We start from the raw sequence: 23,653 nt of genomic DNA, 5'->3' as shown, positions 1-23,653 counted from the left end.
TCAAGCGAAGCTGAGGACGCGGTAGGAGTAAGCTGGCGCTTATTGAAAGCACCTACATTTGGTCAAAGATCAGCTGTGAAAACAACGCAGCAGCTGAAGCTTGCCTGTTGAAATTCCACTCGCAAGAAGAAAGTACGCATAGCAAACGAAGCACCAGCCCGACGAACTCGACCGCGCCAAGATGGAAATCGGAAGTTGTGGGCGCGTTGTTGCCAGACCGCCAAGCAATTTCGCATATCGTCTATTGCTTCCTCTAAGCATGTGTTAAGATTTCTAAGCACATGCGAAAATGTCTAAGTACATTGAGAACCGTTTGCAGAAAAATGGATTCTATTTCCGATTTGTCTTACTTGTTCCTCGCAGCCCATATTCACAAATATCGCTCTATAGACATGTGTTGAACAGGCTTGAAATATATAGGACCAAAATGGAGAGGACACTTAAGCTCCGCCTTAATGATATGACGTGATAGTGTAATGGGTTATGCTGTGTATGTGTATTGAGTGTGTGGCAAGAGATGGCGCCACCATCCCAGCGCCTGTGTGTGCGTGTATTGAGCGCATGGCACGAGACGGCGCCAGCGCTCCGAGCGCCCCAGCAAGTGCTGCGTGGGTACGGCCAGACGCCGGCCATGTGAACGTGTAACCCATGTGAATAAAGATTGCTGTTACGTTATCCCAAAACACAACAACTGGCGACGAGCATGGGATAGCGGGGACCCGGACGCAAGCGAAGACATCGCATCGGATGCACGCAGGTCGCGCGAAGACATCGCATTGTGATGCACGCAGGCAAGTGAACTTGCGCCAGTAGCCAGTGAAGTGAAGCACGCTTCGTTCCCGCGCAAACATGGCGACGTTTGGTCGAGTCGAAGAATACGACAACAAAGAGCCGTGGTCCTCATACACGGAACGGCTGGATGCGTTCTTCAGTGCAAATGGCATCGAAGACGACGATAAGAAAAAGTGGGCATTTTTGTCGACGGTCGGCACATGCACGTACGCGACGCTCCGTAGTTTGCTAGCGCCCGAAAAGCCTAAAGAGAAGAAGTTTACTGAACTCATGGCTATTCTCAACAGCCACTTCAGCCCCGCTCCATCGGAAATAGCCGAAAGTTATCGCTTCCACACCAAAGTACAGCTCGAGAATGAAAGCGTCGCGGTGTTTGTCGCCGAGCTCCGGCAAATGGCGGAACACTGCAACTTCGGTACGGCGCTGAACCGCATGCTGAGAGACAGACTTGTGTGTGGAATTCGTGACAGAGCCGTGCAGCAACGGTTGTTAGTTGAGAAGAGCCTCACCCTAGATAAAGCGCTTGAGATTGCTAGAACGGCAGCATAAACTGGTCTTTCTTACATTCATAAATCCACATTCATCATTTCTCATTCATTCAGAAATTCCTACTTTACATTCATTAATCCCCATTCCTAGAGCGCAGTGGTGGTCGACGGGCTGACGGCAGGGCCAGGCTTGCTGCTGACTCGCAGCCCGGTGGCGGCGGCCACTTTACCTTTCCTCACCTGTGTTTGCTGCCACAGCATCGGACTGATACGACGAGGCCCTGGCAGAGCTCGGAGATCGGTGGCCGCCCAGGTGACCACGTCGCAGAGCCAGCGCTGTGGCCGGAGTTCCCGGGGCAGCAGGCGAACCCTTTCCCGACAGGGCCACGCCAACACCGAGGAGTCGGGAGGCCCGGCTGGCCCGGCGGTGCGCGCCGACATTGCGAGAGCGCGCCCGGGAGGAGCGGTCTTGAAAAATGGCTGCTCGTCGCAAAACAAGGAGCGCTCGGCGTAGTGCCTACGTTCAAGTCACCGAATGCTTAAAGAGGAGGGCGGGATGCTGTTGTTGTCCTCTATAAATAATGGCGAGTACCCGTGCGCACGAACGATTCTTCTTCTCATCCTCTTCTACTTTCTATTCTTCCTCCTTTCCGTAGTGGTGCTTGGGCATGAAATAGAACTGAAACACCTGGCGGCACTCGCACGAGCGACCAATTTCCAAAGAAGCCACGCCAAATAACACGGCGTGGAACGGAAAAGTGCATTGCTCTATAATTCGCCAAACCAAAAAAAAAATTCTTAAAGAGCCAGCCTGCAGGTAATAAATCGGCCAGAGAACGCACGTGTTTCTGCGAGCTATTCATTCTTTCCTTCATGCTACGAGCTTATTTTCTATTTCCACGACCTAATGGGGGCAATTTAAGTCCTCCATTTTTACACTGCCAGCCGCATCGCCCAATTCAAATGGGAGCCGTCGGTACGCCTCATTTCAGTTAGTTGCTGCGCTGCGGCGCTACCGAGGCACACTAGGTAGCGTTGCTTGCGCATGGCACGTGGTAGCAATGAATGTCCTTCTCCTACACTACGTGCCAGCTTCTTGCTTTCTACCCCTTCTTACGTAACTCTCGCTTCATCCGCGGCGCGGCGCTTTTTCCAACGGCAATCGGCTGGAGCGGTAGCTTTGCCGGCCGTTTGCAGAGGTGAGCGGAGGCGTTCCAGCGTGTCTAAAGACGCGTTCGCGTCTTGAGACACGCTGGTTAGAGCGTACGAGTGTTGAGTCGAACTCTTCACTTTGCACTGAAACACGAACCACATTTGCAGTCTGAGTGCTCGAAACTAGGTTGCCCCCGAAGGGGCGCAGCGGGGTTTGCGGAGCCTCCTCCAAGCGCACACCCCTGAAGAAGCCGGGCGCCGGGCCGGGGGTGGCTTGTACCCATTTTTACCGGTGGGTGTCCGGCAATGGGTTTCGAACCAACCACCTCCCGCAGCTGAAGCGGACGCCCAGACCACTCGAATATTTCAGACCACTGTAGAATATTTCAAACTTTATCAAACAAGAACACAAAAGGGGCCACAGCGCTTCATCGCAAATAAAGATTTTTGTCCTCACAGGTTTAAATATATACACAAAAACCAACAACACAGAACAATCACACTCGGCGACCAAACTTCTACTTAGATGGTCTCTCGCGAGTTTACAAGATACACATTTGTCAGTGGTGTCCCCAGATGACCGCCTCTTGTAAAACACCGAGAGGCTGTCATGAAGCCTTCTGCCGCGGGCCGAAAGCCATGTAGATGCTCACGCCGATGTTCAAGTCATCCCCGTCAGCAAACATCTTGACGGTGTCCATTTCTAGGATGATTCCATGAACGTTTTGCGTCGGGGCAAAGCTATCGTGGACACTGCGGATCGTGGTGTCCAACGCTAGGCGCTGGCATCTATTTCGGAGTTCGAAGCGGCAGACGAACTTCAGAGCCTCCCTCCGCGGGCCGACCAGCCGTACAGCACCAAACAAGCGATGCTCTATGGGCGGGAATCTGTAATTCCTAATCATCACCACGAACTGATGGCCGAAGCAAGATTGCCAGCCCAACCAAAAACGGGGCCCGGGACGGTTGACACCATCCGCGCAGAAAACAATCTGCTCTCCTTGACATCTGGGTACAATCGTGTGTTTCTTCTCGATGTGAGAGATCAGTTGTTCAAGCGATCCCTCCCAGGCACAGGTGTCCCAACCCAGAACGCAAGGGCAGGGTCTGAAGTTGCAGAAGAGCTCATGGTCTGGCTTCTGCAAGGAAGGGAGCTTCTCCGAACAGCCGTACAATTCGTACTTGCAGGGAAAGGACAAAAGGCGTGCCAATTTCTCCATGGCTCGGTTGCGGATTCTGCCCAATGGGGTCTGGCAGATGGAGCAACGAGTTAGCCTGGGCAGGCAGTGCGAACAGGTTATGTGGCCGTTCTTGCACTGGAAGATCGGCGGTAGCGCGTAGTCCCGGCACACGGGACACTCGAATAGGCTGACCTGGTAACTGGCAAAGCTCTGCGCTGACGGTGATGTCGTGTTCGGGACCGGATAAGAAGTAGATGGTCGCCCAGACGCTCCGGAACCGCCCTCCAGGGCGCTTTTCTCGCATTGCACCTTCTTCATTATGTGACGTGTCGAAGAGTTGTTTACGACGCCGTTTTTAGGATATAGCACCAGGCCTAGGATGGTACGGAGGTGGCGTACAACTTCCTTTGTGGCGTCCTTGTTGTTCTTCTGTGTTGCTTCACACTTTAGTGCCGCTGCCCACTGCTCAACCAGAGGTGGTGGTTGTTCTCCTAACAAATCCCAATGGCGCACACCGTCAACCTCTTCATCACAATTTTTTTGTTCACTGTCGCACGTGATCAGTCAGCGCCATAATCTTCTTCTTTCTCGTTCAGGCCAACCAAACGACAGAGTGACTCAGTGGCTGAGGTTCAGTTCCCGAGATCGAAAATGTTGGATGACCAGCCGCTTCGGTCGTCTTCGATGTCGACGACCCGGAACGGAGGTGTATTCCTCGGCAATCGTCAGTCGGTCCTGAGTGCAACGGCTTCTACGAGTGTCTTCTGGACGATGAAAACGACAGCAACCCACTGGCAACGAGCGCAAAGTCATGTCTGGAAGCACTGCCGCTTGTACGGCGAAAATAAATTCATTAGCAAGCATAAACGAAGAACTCCAGCCTCGGCTTCGGGAGGTGGTGGATTCGACTCCCGCCGCCGGCCGGGTGCTCACCGGTTTTGTCAAAATGGGTACAAGCTATGCCCTGGCCTGATGCTCTGCTTCGTAGCGCTGAAATGCTTGGGAAAGGAGCCTACGCCTTCAAATCCCGTCACTGTGGGCAAAGAGCCACAAGTTGGGCTTCTACCGCGCGAGCCGGGTTCAGGGTTGTTTGCCGGGGGGGGGGGGGGGAACTTATCTCTCATTCGTCAAGGCAACTGTTTGGTCTACGACCCTTTTCCCAAGCATCTCACCCTAGAATAGCCGAGCACAAGGCAAGGGGAAATCTTGTACCCTTTAAAGAAACCGGTGGGTACCCGGCGGCACTGGGGATCGAACCCAGCACCTTCCGAATGCGAGGCGGATGCTCTACCACAAGGCCCGCTCATTCCTGCCGAACAGCCGCCGCGGTGGCTCAGCGGCTATGGTGCTCGGCTGCTGACCCAAAAGACGCGGGTTCGATCCCGGCCGCGGCGGCTGGAATTTCTTTGGAGGAGAAATTCTAGAGGCCCGTGTACTGTGCGATGTCAGTGCACGTTAAAGATCCCCAGGTGGTCGAAATTTCCGGAGCCCTCCACTACGGCGTCTCTCATAGCCTTAGTCGCTTTGGGACGTTAAACCCCATAAACTAAACTAAACTATTCCTGCCGAACACGATGATGTCATCGATATAGAAAAGAACACCTGAACACCCCTGGAGAATTCGCGACATCATTTGCTGAAAAACGGCAGGGGCCGACGCCAATCCAAAGCAGACTCGTTTGAAGCGGAAAAACCCTTCATGAGTTATGAAGGCGTTTAAGTCACGGCTGTCGGGGTGAAGCGGTACCTGATGATAGGCTGATGCCAAGTCCAACTTCGAGAAGTGGGTTGCTCCTACGAGACTGTGCAGGAGCTCTTCTGTGTGGGGAAGCGGAAAGCTGTCCGTGACGACGGCTTTGTTGGGTTCTCTCAGATCCACACATAATCAGATGCTACCGTCTTTTTTTCGTACCACGACAATGGGAGATACCCACTCAGAAGCGCTGATACGCTCGATAACGTCAAGTTGTTCCAAACGGTGCAGTTCCTCCGTTACCTGAGGTCTAAATGTGAACGGAAGTCGACGGAGCTTCGATGTTACAGGTGGAATGTTGGATCTAACTTTGACGCGATGAATGAACCCTTTGGCCATGCCAAGGCCTTTGTCAAAAATGGTTCCGAACTCGGCAGACAGACATTCCGGAAGGTGTTTATTCTGCTCATTTCCTCCGATGGCAGAAGTTGTTGAAGTCTGAAGACAGCTCAGAGAGGAACCGTCAATGTGCAGGTCTAAAGCTTTTATGGCGTCAACACCAAGGAGAGACGTGCCTTGTAATACAACATAGAAAAGAATAGAGGCGGAGCGGTCCTTGTATTTGACTTCTGAGTAAAAGCAACCGCACACTGGAATGGGCTGTTGCGAATAGTCGAGCAACTTCACCTTAGGAGAGTAAAGCGTTGATGTTAGTTCGAAATGTTGTTTAAAAATACTGTCGGCTAAGATAGAGAAGAGCCAGAGTCAACGAGCAGCTTCGAAGGTGTCTGAGCAACAGAAACATCAACAAGAACACCGGCCCGACGGGGGCTACCCACGGAAAGAATGTGCAAGACTTCAGCCTCATGGGAAGAATTACTGCATGCGACCTCCTGAACAGCTACGGGGAAGCGTTTTCGCCGATTACAGACAGAGCGAAAGTGCCCCAGGCGGCCGCAATGTAAACGCTGGTCTTTTGAGGGGCAGCGCGGGTACGAAGCCAGATGCTGCAAAGAACCACAGCGAAAACAAAACGACGTGGAGCCACGCGAAACTTGAGAACTTTTTGGGGGGCGATCAAGAGGGGCCTGGTCGGAACGGGAGGCACATGAGGAAACCGAGCCGCGTCGTTCGGACTGGATATTGGAACGGGTCGACGTTACGGAGTTCGGAGCTCCGCGTAATGTCACTCTACTAACGTTTGCAGAAGAGAACTCGTGTAGCTGTTGCGCGGCTTGTTCAATTTGAAGCGCGGGCTGCACGGCGCGAGAAAGTGGGGAAATTTCGAGAAGGCGTTCGCGGATGTGTTGAGAGGCGACGCCTTCCAAGAATTGATCACGCAGTGAATCCTCCACATCAAAAAAAGAACAAAGCGCTGCGAGCTCTCGTAATGCGGCAACGGACTCCTGGATAGACTCGCCTGGCTGTTGAACTCTGCGACGAAAACGGTGCCGCTCAACAATTACATTGCTGGTAGAAGAGAAATGCAACCATAAGGCTGTAATGGCTTGGTCATATACGGACGGTGAGGCTGGGGCTTCGGCGGTGCTTGCGTCAGCGGCAGCCTGCGCGGAAGAAACCTCTTGGGTGATTTGTGAAGGTTCGGAAACAGGGATAGGCAGGGTGTAAAAATACCCTGACCTTCTGTACCGATGCTGTGCAGAAGGGCCTTGCGACGCTCGGGCGAGAAGGTCGACGATCTTGAGGCCACGAGGGACGTTTCGAACATGTGGTGCCATTGTGGCCATGGAACAGCGGGACGGCCCGGGACGGGAAGGAACGGCGGCGGTGGAGGGATGGCGGCGCTCATGGTTCTGAAGCAGCAAAGGATGACTCAGGAACAAATATGAAACCTCATCGCCATTGTAGTGTTCGGGCCTTTGTGTGGCGGGCCTGGGAGAGCGCCGCAGAGAGACTGGAGGCTGCTGTGGTCTCAGACGAACTGTCCTTTAATAACATTCACAAAAGCATTTTATACACAAGACACTGGCGCCACGGTACGGACAAATTGAAAGCGAAACTGAAACACGGTACTGACAAAGTGAAAGCGAAACCGAAACTTAGACGATACAACAGTTCCCACTTTTATTACTTTTCTTAAGCATTCTTTAAATTTACCATTATAATGCCTACGTATTGCAATATACCTGTATTACTGGAGCTCTTCATAGCAGTAAACAGGCTGTGTGCACCTAAGAAAAACGTTTATTGACAAACAACTCACAAAACTGCAGAAATGTTGAAAATTTTTATTAGAACAAAACACATCCATAAAACAAAGCACAAGAAGCTTCTCCAATGAATTCCTCACTGCCATCCAAAGAACTTAAAATTTTAAGGTACAACAGCATCATACCTGCTTTTATTGGGTTTATGGTGCTGCAAGAATAAGGTTCCATTGCACTTACTCTACCTCCTAATTTTTCAGAGCAAACAGAATGAAAAATTCATGCTTGTGCAGCCTTTCAGAGAAAACAGAATGAAAAATTCATGCCTGTGCAGCCTTCTATACCAGCCTGAAGAAGGCATGGACTGTGACGCTAACTCCCAGGAATAAGCAAAAAACCAAACTTAAGGCACGTTATGCTGAACACCCATATTCCTGACATTATGGCAGTTGTGGAGTGAGCCGCAGTGGTAAGCCTGCTGAGTAGTCATCCTCCCTCGACGAACAGGTTCTCAGCCACCTCAGGATTGTCTTTGGTGAACAGCATACATGGTGCGAGTCTGCATTTCAGACAAAAACAGTAAAACATTTCATATCAGTTTACACTGCTCAATGTTCCTTATAAATGCCAACATATTGCTCATTAACAATGTGTTTTACAATGCATGCTAACGCTAATAGAAAGAAGAAAATCTGCCCAAGTGGCAAGCAAGCGCCAGCTGTTATTTTTTGAACCATTTCAAAGAGGCCACTGTGGTTTAGAAAAAATAGCTCTAAACGGCATTATATAAACAATGTTTTAGCTAAAAAGCTAGATGTTATGAAATGGAATGAAGGCGGTCAGGCCATGCAATTAATTCTGCACGAACTGCTACAAGCTAGTGCAAACCACTGGCATGCCTGACGGGTAAACTGACTGTAAAAGCCACAAAACACCATGACAACAAAGGCAAAAATAGAGCACTTCAAAATGCTTTACAATAAACCGAACGACAAGTAATGTGCAACATTCACTGTAACAACAGAAAGCACAGTATCTGATCAAAGTCAGCAATATAACCCCTTCCATGAGAGTGGTCGGCTACAACTAACGCAAAGCATGCATTTATTATAACAAGCGACATCTTGAAAGGCAGGCAACAGTGCTAAGTTAACATATCTCCCATGTCTGCAGCCAGTAAACTCAAAAATCCATCAAGAAAAATTTGCACAAGGCCACTAAACTATTACAAGAAAAGGAGGTGGGCCAGTTGGTGCATCAATATTTGCAAAACCACGCATTATAACAGAACACAGACAAGACAGGTGCAGCGATAACTCCGGAATTTATTGTTTAGAATGCAATGAATGCAGGAAGCATCATCCAAAATACAAAGGAAAGTCATGGAATCGTCATTTTGTCAAATCTGTCGTGATTATTTATCCAGGTAGTTAATTTCTTTTTCGTTAGAGTTAGTGATGATGTGCTTAAACAGGTTGAACAATTCTTATGTACCATGCACGTCTCTTACATTTCCTCAGAATTTTGCATTGTCGAAAGTGTGATATACACTCGCAGTCCGATATGTGTCTTGGTAGCTTGCTACCATATCTTTTCTCAGTATTGCCGACATGTTGCATTAGATAAATGTTAACACGTTGTCCTTATTTCCCGACACAGGACGCTCCGCGTGGCGGAGGGATCTTGTAAACTAAGCCACTGTCGCATGCCATGAATTTGTCTCTGTGCTTCGTCTTACGCTGGGTTGTTTTGCTAGGAGCATTGCATATTACATTCAGCTACTTTCTGTGAAAAAGCAAATAAAGCCACTTCAAAGAACTTCCACAAGCTGCAAAAGAAGGTCAAGCCAACTACTTGACTAAACTAGGGCTGTTTGTGAAGAGTGAGGGCCTATGCCTGAATGCCTTCTTTATGGCAAAAACGCAACGATAACTGGCCTTTCAGAGTAATTGTCTCTGAACAAGGATCGTGGCAGAAACCCTTAGAGTAGTATCTGCAAGAACTGCTCTCCTTGCTTACCATGGAAGACCTTTTCCTGGTAAAGAAGCCAGAAGTGTCCGCATTCCTCTTGAACAGCCGTCCAGAAGGAGTGTCTTCTCATTGTCATCAAGGACTTGTTTGAGACAGTAAGAGATGGCATTGATTCCATGGGAGCAGCATGATTCCAGAACCAATGCAGAATTAATGCTCATAGATTCCTCGAGTTGCTAACCATCTATTTTAGTTTAATGATCTGCACATACAGTGGCAAGGAGTATGCACCAGTTCTTGTGTTGCATTGATTCTCATTGTCCTGCTAGGCTGTCAAGATAACCAACCATTAAAAAGCTTTGCATGGCACCAATTTGATAATGACCTTCCAATTCTTGGACGACTTCCTAGTAATCCACAAGCTTCATAAACAAGGGCAATACAACGGCATTGTTCACATATTCAAGACCTTCTCTGAAGTTCTTGCTGGAGGTACAGCTTCTCGATCTATGGCTGCAGATCAGAGGCCCATATGTGCTGGTGTTACGTCCTACATACGAAAAAAAAATCTGTTGCTACTGGCACACTAAAAAAATGTCTCAAACAGATCGTGTATTGACCGTCAGCAGGAAAGCGTTGAAGCCCAACTAACATCGTTACCTGAAGCTGGTTTCCCGGATGACCTCGTCTGCAGCCTAGGCTTGAAGATAATGAAAGAAATTTTGATCCACCCTAACGAGGCTTCAGAAAGAAGAATGGAAGTTAGGTGTGACGGCGTATGTGCATGGTATCAGCCACGCGCTCGAGAAAGTGGTCAGGCAAGCTGGTGTGAACTTAGTAAACAAGGTGCCTAAGTCACTGTCGCATGCTGTGGATTTGACTGCCTTCTTCTATACCAGGCTGTCTTTGAAGCACCCTTGCTGGTCGTGTTGCATACTAAGTTCACACCAGCCTGCCTGACCACTTTCTTCAGCGCGTGGCTGATACCATGCACCTATGACCTTAATCACCATGTTGCCCACTATCCTCCCGGCTTGCACGTACTCCTCTGGCTCCCTGCGCGCCATGTGGGCCTGGGTGAGAAGCTGCTGCCTCATTGCGTGGGTCCTTACTGCATCTTCTCTTAAGGCAACTGAGCAATGTGACCTATGAAATCACGTCCCTGCACTACTACACTCCTCCAGTGGCATTTGTTTGGTCAGCTCAAAGTTGGCAAGAACTTTGGAGAAGGTCTTGAAGATGTCAACAATGAGGTATGAGTGAAAACAGCGTGAAAGAAGCCCGAAGGCGAAAAGAAGGGACAGGAAAGAGCGCTGTTTACACTCATATCACAATGAACCAACTAGCCTAGCAAAAAGTTCTGCATGTCAACAATGACTTTGTGTTACCCTTGGTAATGAAGCTTGTGATTACTAAGAAGTCGTCCACAAATCGGAAGGTCGTTATCAAACTGGTGTCATGCAAAGCTTTTTAATAGTTGGCTATCTTGACAGGCTAGCAGCACAATGAGAATTAGTGCAACGCCGGAACTGGTGCGTACTCCCTGCCACTGTATGCACACTAAACTTTACATAGGTAGAACGGAAGTAGATGGTTAGCAACTCGAGGAATCTATCCGCATTAATTCTGCACAGGTTCTGGAATCGTACTGCTCCCTTTGAATTAATGCCTTCTCTTATCGTCTCAAACAAGGCGGCATTTAGCAGCGTGCAATGTAAGTCATTGATCAGAATGAGAAGAATTCTTCTGCACAGCTGTTAGAGAGGAATGCGGACACTTCTGGCTTTTGTACCAGGAAGAGGTCTCCCACGGTGAACAAGGAGAGCAATTCTTGCAGCTACTGTCCTAAGGGTTGCTGCCTTGATCCTTGTTCAGCGACAATTACTCTGAAAGGCCAGTTATTTCTGTGTGTTTTTGCAATAAAGAAGGCATTCAGGCATAGGCCATCACTTTTCTTCATAGCCAGCACTAATTTGGTCAACTTGCTGTCTTGACACAAGCTTTTAGGTTTCGTTCTTCACTGTTTGGCGCTTGACCTTCTTTTGCAGCTTGGGGAAGTTCTTTGCGATGGCTTCATTTGCTTCTTCGCAGAAAGTAGCTGAACGTAGTATGCAACGCACCCAGCAAAGGTGCTTTAAAAACAGCCCAGCACAAGATGAAACACCGAAACAAATTCACAGCATGCGACTCTGGCTTAGTTTACAAGATCCCTCTCTCATGCAAAGCGTCGTATGTTGGCAAATAAGGTCAGCGTGTCAACATTTGTCTAATAGAAGAAGTCAGCAACACTGAGACAGGATATAGAAGCAAACTAGCAAGACACGTGTCGAACTGTGAGTGCACCCCACACTTTCGACAATGTCAAATTCTTAGGAAATATAATTAACAGCTCATGCCGAGATATACGAGACATGCATAACACATAAGAATTGTTCAACCTAAGCAAGCACATCATCACTAACGCCAACGAAAAAATAAATTGACTATCTGGATAAATAATCAGGACAGATGTGACCAAATGATGATTCCATGACTTTCCTTCTTTTGTATTTTGGATGATATTTCCTGTATTTATAGTGAGCAAAGCAATAAATTCCTCTATTGTTATTCAGCGCAGTATCTGCGTGTTCCTGTCAGTGTCCTGTTACCCTGCACGCTGCTTTGCCTAGACTAATATACTATCTACATCTGGAAAAAGATCACAAAGGGTTCCAAGCTGTTTCCTTTCTGGTTTGCGTTCCCTTTCTTTGAGGCATACATGCACCATGTAGTGAACAAAAGTACAAAGTAGATAAATAGAAGAAATCATTTGGCAAATATCACTACTGTAAACTGGTGTTAAAGGGACCCTGAAATAGTTTCTTCGATCATATTTTATTGCAACAACTCTGTAGAGGTGGTCTCTGCGAGTATTCTAGTCCGATTCAGAAAGCTGCGCGTGGAACCAATAATTTACAAACAATTTTTCAAACTTGCCGCTCACAGCCGATTAGGGCGACACCTCACCGCGCGTTTTTACCCGCCCCTACCACTTGACGTAAACTGGGCAGCCTTGGCCATGGACTGGGCGACCCTTCTCATTGGCTCTGCCAATTGACGTCACGCACAATTTTTGCAACATTTCATTTGAAACTGAGCACTGATGCTCCTTGAAATATTATTTTATTGATTGCTTATTATTTTTTTAAAACATACGTATACAGAGGTAAGAATCCAGTGCATTTCTTGAAATTAATGTGGTACTTCCGGTAAAGAAGGAAATCCGTCTGCTCACAAAAGCATGTGTTTTCGTCAAATCTTGGCGCCCGCCTTTGCGAGTTTCCTAGCTGCGCCGACGAGTCGCTGCTATAGTGTACTAGAATTATATATATCGCTGCTGTCATCGCCCTGTGGGTCTCGGTATGGCGTGCACTGAAAGGCTCGAAGCCCATCTCAGCGGTGGCTGCACGCAGCCGCGCTTCGAGCTCCGGATCCATGCTGTTCGAGCAGCAATCAGGAGACAGATGTGCGAAAACTTGGACGGCGCGGCACCGATTGTCATCAGAAAGACTGCCAGCTATACTCGAGCAGCGACAAAGCATGCCTGCTTATGTTGGGAGTTTTCGGCAACGGCACCGCTCGCGGGCTCTCCGAGCGACGAGCTCTGCTGCTGCCTGGCTGTCGTGGTCGTCGCTAGGCCTATAGCTCGTTTCGCGTCGAAGAGGCAGCGGCCGGCGCTTCGGAAGTCGCCTGAGCTATAATAAAAGGCTTACTCTACACATCGCTTTACACTCAACAGCATCATCTCACAATAAAGTAATAGTATGGTCACTTTCCGCAACGCCTTCAGCCGCGAAGCGAGCGGGCGCCAGGCGAGCCGGACCCCAACGTCAGGCTAGCGGCAGCTGCAAGGCGGTTGTGGCCAGAAAATTCCTCGTATCACAGTTGTTACCTTTACCAGCAGCTCAGTATTGGTCAGCGATCCTCAAAAATGACACATTTTTCACATTTCTTGGCCTAGGGTTTATTATTTACGTCAAGAACACTCTTCAGCTCATTTTTTTATGACGCCGGCAGACCTAATCCAGGCCGGTCGGCCGGCCAGCATGCTCGGCGTACTTGATATTCGCACAAGGAAATACAAAACAGCCATTCTACAAGAGATGATGCTTTCTAGATTCGAGCAACGACAACATGTCTGTTAAAAAGTGGATCTTTCGGCAACGACACCGACTGCGGCAACGCCGGGCGACGAACTGCGCGCTGGTCCCAGGCTGCCCTAGTCGTCGCTAGGCCTAATGGTTTCGCATCGCTGACGGCGCTTCGGAAGTCGCTTGCGCTATATCGAAAGGCCTACTCTTCACATCGCTTTACTGCAAACTCGTCCCATAATAGAATATATATTCGATTTCCACGACGCCTTCAGCAACGGAGCTAGCAGGCGGCAGACGAAGCACCGCAGCAGCGCCAAAGCGGCTATGGGATGAAATTTGCTAGTATCGCATTCATCACTTGTACGATCAGCTCGGTATTGGCCAACGACCGTCAGAAGTGATGCATTTTTGACATGCATCTATCCCAGGGCTTGCTATAAACGTGAACAAGCAATACTAGCGCGTTTTTCACTCGCCGGCGGCCGGCATCAAGGCTGGCAGGCCGGCCCGGTGTGGCTCGGCCCCGAGCGCCCTGAGGAGCGCGCTGTACGTCATCACGACGCTGCCGCTCTCCGTGCTCGCTTTGGCTCCCGCTTCCCGTCGTTGCGTCTGCCGCGCGCGGCTCGTCGTTGACATCTAGCAAGTTGCACGCAGGCGACGAGCTGCGATCGGACGTTGCGACGCCGTTCGCAACAGCGCACCGCAGTGAATCGCACTCACTTTCGCACTGTGTCTGCGACCACCGGAAGTAAACAAGCAGAGCGTCACTGCTTGACGTATGCATGGGCGGAGCATCGGCCCGTCTTTTCTTTTTTTTTCGGAGCGAGCCCCGCGTGTATGAGTTGAGGGTGGTATGTGGGGGAGAGGAGGAACATCATTTTTAATCGGCGATATCTTCGGTGTTGATGGAGTTCGCTTAACAATTTTTGCGGTGCGGCGACAAGTGATGGAATACCGATCTCTCGTGGGCTTTTGCTCCCTTTAACAAATGGCCACATTCATCCTAAGGACAGATCTGCATTTCATCTGCCATTACAAATGAAACATGAAAATACCAAGCACCCAGGTGAATGCAACATTTTCTCCCAGAAATTTACCAAAGGTACACACAGTGATACCATTGCAGTGGATTAGTTGAGCACGCTGCCCAGGAGCAGCAATATCCATATGGGGTGAATGCTTGCAGGAAAAAATATTTGCAATGCAATATAAGGTCGGATACAAGATGCGAAATAAACGGCATGATATGGAATCATTCCAATTATGCAAGCAGAGAAATATTGCATTCAACCTACACTGCAATATTAATCGAGTTACAAAAATATCATACAGGCTTCTTCAAACCAGCGCACAGTTGGCATTTATGTCATTGGGTCATTCCATGCCAACTGTTCTAGGCTTAGCACTGAATCTTCGATTTCTTTAAAAAAATTCATGGCTTATTGCATCACTTAGGCAAACATTATCCAAGCTTGTTTTAGGCGGAATATTTTTTTCCGTCGTGGCCGCCATCTCACGTTTGTAAGCGATAGCCAAGCATAACCTTGCAAAAAAATTTGTAAAAAGAAACATTCTTACGCAGGACTATGAAGTTTTTGTTATATAAATAAAAGGTATTCCATATCCAATGCAGAATTGATTAGCGCCCATCTTACAATCCAGGTTATGCGACTGGCCACAACTACGACCGGCCGCAGGGTCTTAGAAGATTTAAACATTAGCTTTCCGCAGCAATTGGCTGGGAGACAAGATATACCTAAAGAGTTGAAGAGCAAATTCCTTACGCTTCCGCTTCCCAAAAAACATGCACCCGGAGCATCATCATGCTAGACGAGTGGCGAGGAGCAAGAAGATGAACGAGTGCTATTCAACAAAAGAAGGAGCCTTCTTGGTGGACGCTGCGGGTCCTGTACAAGGAATATCAACAATCTCAGTGGTGCACCAAATGCAAGTCGTGGACGGGCTTTCAGTTCGTAACGGGGATACACAGGTTATGGAGGAAGTAGCGATAGCCCTAGCCGCAACGCACTCCGCATCTAAATACATAGTTACAGATTCCCAGGCGGCTTATAGAAACTATATGCGTGGCAGAATCACGCCGCTAGCCTGCAAAATTCTTAGTCAATGTAGGACTTCAGCTGAACGGAAGGAATTAATGTGGGTACCAGGTCACCAGGGAGTTGAAGGAAACGAGCGCGCACATGCTTCGGCCCGAGCTTTTCTTCCCCGGCATCCTTCTACGTCCTCCCTTCCTGATTCTGGCTCCCCCTCTCCGCTAACGACATATTCAGAAATATTGCAACATGGCAGACACTCGCGAGGCCCGCTAAGGGTCTCATTAAATCAGAGGAATGTCACCTTCGCAGGCTACAAACTATGTCTTTCAATAACCCAGCTACGCTTCACGCCATTGAGCCCGAGTCCTTTTCGGCAGAGTGCAAATTTTGTGGCCAGAAGGCAAACTTGTACCACACGGTATGGGCTTGTCAGAAAAATGACAGCATTGACATCATAAATCAGCCAACGCGGGAGGGCTGGGAGGCGGCCCTGTCCAGCTCGGACCTCGAGGAACAACGAGCCCTCGTCGCCAGAGCACGGGCAGCGGCTTTCACCAACGGCGTCCCGGACTGGGGACCCGATCAGCCTTCCGTTCAACTAAGGCATTGTGGCTTTAATAAATGTTTTCATCATCATCATATCCAATGCAGTAAATTGAACTTATTTTGCTTTAAATAAAACGTAATAAGTACAAAATATGAAAATTTGAGATCTTTTATCAAATTTTATGTTCTCACAGTAGTTATTCTATTTTCTAAGCTGTCAAGAAGGCGAAGGCGATAAAAATGTTTCAGAGAGCAAAACAAGTAAGGCAAGTCAGCGAAAGGATTCTAAAGTCGAGAAAATTTGCTTTTTGTGACATATTCAGTAGCCTACTACATAATGAGGTGATCTTAATTAAATTATGAAAGATAGAAAGGTAAACAGTACCATATAATGGCATTTATTTTTAGTTCAATTGGAGCTCTTTTTTTGTTTTAAGCGAGAAAACAATCTTGCAAGTTGAGTCCCTGCGTTCAACATTGACACTGCTCAGTGCTTCCTTTTCACTCCAGCACACTTTGCCACCGGCTGTAAATTACACAAAACCAGCACTCCGCTGCAAGAATACAATGGTGTGCTGGTCTTCGATGCCACTAGCTTCGGCAATAAAGAAATCTGCTGAACAATAGATTTACAAGAAGTAAAACTGAAGTGGCCACATGGCAGAACGACTCTCGTTCCTCGGCACAAACAGTACTCAGCCGGGAAGCACTCTTGCGGTCTGACCAATCAGAGTTAAAACCTCTACAACCATGAAATTTATTTAAACTTTTCAGTGGAATGAACTTTTTCACATCACATGGGAGGAGTGCTTGTGACAGCATTGGTGGAAGTGTGAGGCCCCCTGCAGCAACAGAAAGCACTCAGAGGCCATAGAAAGGTCATAGAAAGGTGAAATACTGTTCTTCTATAAGCTGTTTACATGGGCGGAGACAACCATTAAGATTGTCGTAGCCCTCTGGGTGCTCCAACAAAATATTCAAGAAAACAAAGGTGAACTCACTAGGCTGTTTACAAAAGTGGTACCATTACAAGGAATACCCATTTTTTACCACATCAAGCCTTTATCTTGCTCTCAATGGTGCATGCTGGACTTAAGTCATGCTCGAGTTTAAACTGACAAAATGTGAGCGAATATGCCAGCAGACTTTTCAAAACCAAAACATGAGGAGCATCCACCTGGAGCACCGTGCAGCAAAGCTCTGTCTCCTTGATGCCGGCTCTAGCATGCACCGCAGTGTCGAGCAAGCAGCCAGCAATGCTGGGGTTAAAGGTACACACTCAAATTGCAAAATTATTTTCTTGCCTAAAACAAAAATTGCTACAATTAAAATTTTAAAAATGTCACAGCCATTAGAAAATAAATGAGGCCAGCCTCACTGTGCAACTGGTGGCTGAATATGCCTCAAAAATAGAATTTTTTTTAGCTGACTGACATGCCTTCCGTTTTTTCATCTCTGAAACACTTTTATCACGTCCTTTGCCTTTTGGATAACCCAGAAAAATGGTTTAAATGGCTCTTATGAGAACATAAATTGGATAAAAAATATCAATTTACAATATTTTTGTACCTTCTTTCATGTTTTATACATGAGTCCAATTTATTGGATATGAAAGCACGTCCTTTATATATGTGAAAAAGTTTCAGTCATGCGTAAAGTGTTTATTTTTAACATGTTTGTTTGCAAGACTTAGCTTTGCTATTGCTCGTAAACATAGGACGGTAGCCACGACACGAAACTTCTTTTTCTCTGCCAAGAACATGCTGGAAAGGTAATAAAATAAGGCATGATTTTTTTGTTTTTTTTTTTTAAAAAACCATGTGCAGTCGAGTGCAAAAGTATGGATAAGGTGGCGTGGAATCACCTTATTCAGTATTGCACAGCAACAAAATACACAGCCTACTTATCACCAGGCATATAGCAGCTTCCATATAGGTCAATATATTGGCTGGACTGTAAGAGGCTTCTGTAACACTAGCAAAATTACAATTACAAGTTACAAAGAGGACACCAATCTGAATCTTTACATTGTGCAGATGTATAACCGTGACACTGAGAACTCCCACTCCCCTACGCGCTTGGATGGTGGCATTGTTCCTGCCAGTCTACCAGATATAGTCCACGCAATATCATAATGACTCGAGCATTTTGCCCTCTGTAGACGTGAGCAGCAAAGGAGACTTAATGCTGGTAATGACAAACATAAGCATCCTAAGAGTTTGGTAAGCTTGCAAAATTTAAGCTTGTTCGGTTCCAAAAAGATGCAATAGTAACCTGAATGGTCATTCATTCAAACCATGCGAATGCAATGGGTAAAATGGCTCCACAATGTAAAAGGTTACTTTCTTGAGCTAGTCGGTACATGTTTGTCAGCATGAAGGGCACAGCATGACTGTAATGGGATGAAACTAGACAGACTCTGCGCTGACTCAAGACTGATGATCTTAATTGCTGCCACACAATAAACAGGTGAAAAAAGAGCACAACCAACATTTTTTTCCGCGACAGTTTGCCTGCTTGCAAAACATGTGGCACTGCATTGAAGATTGACTGCGAAAGGCAAAAATGCTGGCGAATAAAACAAAAAAAAAATGTTTAAAAATGTAGAAAAAACTGTTACCCTGCCGTCTAAGCTGCGAGGTAGCCTAGTTCTTTGCATGTGAGCACAACAGAATGTTTGCTGATGCATTTGTCTTGCTCCTGACGGATAAAACGCGTCAAAAACAATCTCCCGCGTGTGCTGGTCCTTATGCGTGTACAGTATGGTTGTACGGCTGAAAGCACAGGTGCAGTTTTCACACGACAGCCAATATGACCATATTGCTTTCAGGAGGTGGTTTTAAGGGGCTCTTGTGTTCGCTGAGACAGTCGTTTAGGCATGTCCTGCTTGATTGATAGAGCACGTTCCGCGGGATAGCTCACTTCTGTGCGCCACATTTTTGGGGCACTTGTACATAAGAGAATTCTTGGTTTTTTTTCGCATTCTGCAGGTGGCAACCCTTCACGGTTGACACTCTTGCAGAGACGTTGCAATTTGCTTGGAGCAGAGAATACTACTCGCACACCAGGCCTAGCTCCCATTCTTTTCAAGTTGTGAGACACTCGTGGAAAGGACGCGTTCACAAGCAGAAGTACACAGGACTGTGTGCTTCTCCTGCTTGTGAACACATCCTTTTTGAGAGGAGGAGATTAAGACATTATGCGGTAGCGCACTTTATCACCAAATGCTAGTACCAAGTTCGCAGGAATATGGTAGCCGCAGCTGGCAAAGGACTGCCTTTGCCCTGCAGTGGGTGTAATCAGGATGATGATGATGACGAGAAAACTACGTTCAACGACACTCAAACTGGTTTGCAATAACCCCATGCTGACAAAGAACTAGCAAGGATGTACAAATAAATGAGGGCATGGTTAGGCTATGTACCGTTTCATGAAGCAGCCTGATGAAGGAAAGAAGGGAAAATGGCCCAAAAAAGAAGCTAGCATACAACATAAAAAGAAGCTTGCAGCAAGAACTAAAACGCACCTTTGCTTCCATACTGCTCGTGAATATTTCCCAGTGGCAACAAGGTGCAAGCTGTGGCTGTGGACTCCCATGTGGATGTAGATGTTTCCCCTGCAGACATCCATTTAATACCATCACGATTAGAGACCGCCAAAATTCAGAAATTAGGTCACTATGGCCAAACAATGAAGCTTTTAAAAGCTTGAAAAAGCAAGCTAAATATACCTAGCTGGCACAGCACAGGATTCTTTAATCTGGATGCCGTTCTAAAAACAATTAAAAACCAAAATAGATAGCAGCGTCAACAAATTTATGCAAAAACCTGGCCTGATGCAAAAACGACCAGCGGTCAGCGCCTGCAGCACACAAAAGTGAAAGCTTATCTTAGACGTCACGCTGACGCAACGCATTTTACGCAGAGATACGGAATAGACCTTACGCACGGGCGGAAACATTACCACGTGCAGATAAACCGTAGGTCAAGGAATTTGACGGAATAGCGTTAAACGGCTTTAAATTTGACAGAACACACATACTAGAGCTCTTAAGTAGCAAGGGGCAGTACTCTGCATTATTCGTTTCGTCAAAACAAAAACAGCTCTGAGTAGAATCATTCTCGGCGAACTCTGTTCAGTGCTGCTTCTCTTCCTGGAATACACGGAAAGAGCTGCCTGTCTGCAGATCTTGGCACTTTGGTACTAGAAGCGGCAAGACTTGAGGCCGCTCTTCCATAAAACATGCTTTGAATAATGCAAACCAGCATGCATCCCAGTCGAAACGCACTACAGGAATTTACGACAGAAAACTTCTGTAGTCTGTCGTATTTTGGGCATGTAGTATTTGTGTAGTCTGTCTTCTGTAGTGTCGTATTTCTGTAGTCTGTCTTCTGTAGTGTAGTATTTGTGTAGTCTGTCTTCTGTAGTGACGTAATTCTGTAGTGTCGTATTCTGTAGTCTGCCTTCTGTAGTGCATTTGTGTAGTGTGCTGTATTCCTGTAGTCATTACTAAGTACGCTCTATTTGTCAATTAATATGCAATTACAGAGCAGCAGTCTGACTGAACATTCCATGCATTCCTGCAGTACAGCCAGGCACAAAAACACCTCACTTGGAGCAAATTGACTATTTATTTACATACCGTATAAACGCGTGTAAGGGCCGCACCCGTGTATGGGCCGCACCCCGTTTTCCCGAAGGAAATCTTTAAAAAAAAATAAATCCGTGTAAGGGCTGCACCCGAACTTTCCATGACCCAGGCGGGAATAGCCTTCTAAATGCACGCGCCGTGGCCTCCGCGATCGGCTCCGGCTGTGGACAACGGTTCGCTCGATCGCGGAGCGCTTGATCGCGGAGGCCAAGCACGCGCACAAGAGCTTCCAAAAACCGTCCGTGGATGGCGCCCGAGGCCGCAGCCATCATCATCGGCAATTTTTTCTCCTGGAAAAAATCTGGAAAAAAAAGTGCGGCCCTTACACGCGTTTATACGGTATATACAGAATTTTTCTTCAGCAGGTCTCTGTTGTTCAGACTGTCCTAGGTGAAGAAAAAGAACAGTGATATATATAGTATGCATACACAACAAATGCATGCAAATGTTACAAAAGTCATACAGTGGAATCTTAATTATGCATTCCCCTTTCATGCAACGATCCACATTTAACATCAAATTGGCACGGGCCCGACGTAAACCCATAAGAATAATGCATTAAAAGCCCCAATTATACAACTGAAGAATATGCACACCCCGCTTCATACGATGGCTGGCGGGAACCGTCCGGAATGGGAGAGACATTGGCATGCAGAGCACTTTATTGACAGAAGTGACGTCAACCAAGAAATCAAGATGCAGACGTGCATGCAACATGTGACCAAGTGCATCATGGCCTGTAATGACTGCTTCTGCCGACAGCTCAGACTGAGTCCGTGCATGCAACCCGCATCTATCAGTGCGAGGCGGTCCGCCTGGCCCGTTTTTCCGCGCGCTTCACTTACGAAGACGTTGGGGAAATAAACTGCACGTTCATACCACCATAAAGTTATTGTAGAGGCGGTAAAAAGAGTAGACATTTCTGTGATCGCTGGTGGCTTGTTCAAAAGCGCTTCTCGCTACAGCTTGAGTAAAGCACAGGTTAGGCCTACAACACCAAGCAAGCGGTGTACTGTCAGCCGGCAGAACGCACATCACTGCAGAAATCGTGCCAAAGGTGAACATTGCGCTTTCTTTTTTCCTTTAAGATACGAATTCTTAGTACAGATAGATAATGCTACCTGCTTCTGCGTAGTGACAGTGGTTCTAGAGAAAGCTTGAACAGAAAGACATGTCGCTGGCATGGCCGTATACTGTGCGCTGCACATCTCCGAAGGGTTGTAGTAGTCATATTCCTGGCGCGTCGTTCATATAATTTTTTCGAGATTGATCCGACATCTACTTAACGTGCAGGAACAGAGCGCTCGCCAGCCTTGTCTAAAGCTGCCTCTTCCACGCTGAAAAGCCTGGCTGCGCGGTGTCTCAGAACAGTCTCAAAACATGAGCGCAAAGGGAAGATCGTTTACTTTAGATGACAAGAAAATAATCACAAGGATGCTATCTTCAATAATGCCCAGTGAACACTACAAAACACTCCCAATCCTTGCTTTTATCTGTCTGCTAACATGGTCCATGAGTGCTGTTAACAGTCTGGTTCATAAATATAATCTTCTGTGCGTCATCTGAGTAGTCGACTACCCTTAAGCAGAACTTGGGTAAAGCAGTATCTCATTACAGTAGGCAAATTCCAGTGAGATTTGCAGGTTATTCCAGTGCCTAAGTGTACCATACAGACAGTTAGGAAATACAGTCAAGTTTACGAGTTTTGTAAGCACATGAGCTTACCCAATCTATTCATGCATATAACAAGAGACTATTGGCTTGAACAGCTATTTACCGCCGCAGGTCACAGCACTTCTGTGCCAGGTAGCGGGGGACCTTCTTGTGGTGCTTTTGGAGATCCTCAGCCGAGCAACCCTTCAGCTTCAAATAGTGCCAGAAGGAATCTGCACAGATGGGGTAATAAGTAATGTTAGTGTGGTTGAATATAAAAAATGAGCAGATGCTGAGGTAGTGATCGAATAACGAGCATTCATACACCTAACATAGGTTGTCAGTTCGAATCCATGCTGCGAGATAGGCTCTAACTTAACTAGTAAGTTTATGCTGCACGACAGGCTGAATCGTATGACACCATCTGGTACATTCATGCCAAACGGTTCACCCCCAAATTTTACACGAATGTCGGGACTAAGCAGCCAGACTTTAATGCCTGCCAGACAGATATACATATACTGATCGATATAGTTTAGTTTCGAGCTGTGGTGCTCGAGCATCACACTGCCACCTGCTATTATTTTATTCCATTATGTAACCACCTCGGCTCCCATGGCAACTACTGGGATACACTGCTGCACTGGAGGCTGCCGTCTTGGGTTCTATCCGTGGAATCAGCACAACTCTGAGGCTCAAAACGTAACCAGGCTCAGAACGCAACGCAATGCTCTAAAATTACTACCTCGAGCTAATAGCTCTGGGAACAAAGCTTCACACACTGGTGCATAATATTATACTTCAGATACACCCAGCAAAGCAGTAGAGAGCCCTTTGATGAATAACAAAATTTAGCCGGATTTTAAAAACCCACTTGCACTCTGCGTAGGTTTGGGACTTGGGGGAAAAACAGGAGAGAGGTGCAGGAAATTGCAAAGGTTTTCAAGCAATTTCAACAAAATTTCAAAAATTATACAGCCCCTGAATTTGGGACGGCATACATCAAAGTGGTGACAAATGGAGTGACAAAGTTCCTTACACAGAAAGTGTGCATTGATGAGGAATGACGAGGTTTTAGTGTTTATCTGGAAGATTAACAGCAAATAAAGTTTACTGCGCATCTCTGCTGCCTATGAAAGGCTAACCGCCGAATTCAGAAGTGCGCCTC

At 47.2% G+C, this 23,653-nt stretch overlaps 1 protein-coding gene and 1 long non-coding RNA gene across 4 annotated transcripts in view; one reads left to right on the top strand and one right to left on the bottom strand.

Annotated features, from left to right (window-relative positions):
* The window catches only part of LOC149354127 (uncharacterized), a 532,700-nt gene that overhangs the window by 197,919 nt on the left and 311,128 nt on the right, over nucleotides 1–23,653 (top strand). The window lies entirely within an intron of this gene.
* LOC149354131 (uncharacterized) overlaps nucleotides 7,536–23,653 on the bottom strand; it is a 29,354-nt gene continuing 13,236 nt past the window's right edge. For all 3 annotated transcript variants that reach the window (XM_089583071.1, XM_089583073.1, XM_089583072.1), the window contains 3 exons: nucleotides 22,610–22,718; nucleotides 19,708–19,797; nucleotides 7,536–8,033 (listed from right to left, as the gene is read on the bottom strand). In XM_089583071.1, the coding sequence (XP_089439197.1) occupies nucleotides 7,961–8,033; nucleotides 19,708–19,797; nucleotides 22,610–22,718 (272 nt within the window). In that variant the 3' untranslated portion in view covers nucleotides 7,536–7,960. The remainder of the gene's footprint in view (nucleotides 8,034–19,707; nucleotides 19,798–22,609; nucleotides 22,719–23,653) is intronic.

Source organism: Amblyomma mixtum, chromosome 3 (genome assembly GCF_055824585.1).
Source record: "Amblyomma mixtum isolate Tamu chromosome 3, ASM5582458v1, whole genome shotgun sequence".
NCBI classification, from domain to species: Eukaryota; Metazoa; Arthropoda; class Arachnida; order Ixodida; family Ixodidae; genus Amblyomma; species Amblyomma mixtum.
The sequence above is the reverse complement of the archived record's forward strand: the minus strand, read 5'-3'. Positions and strand labels throughout refer to the sequence as shown.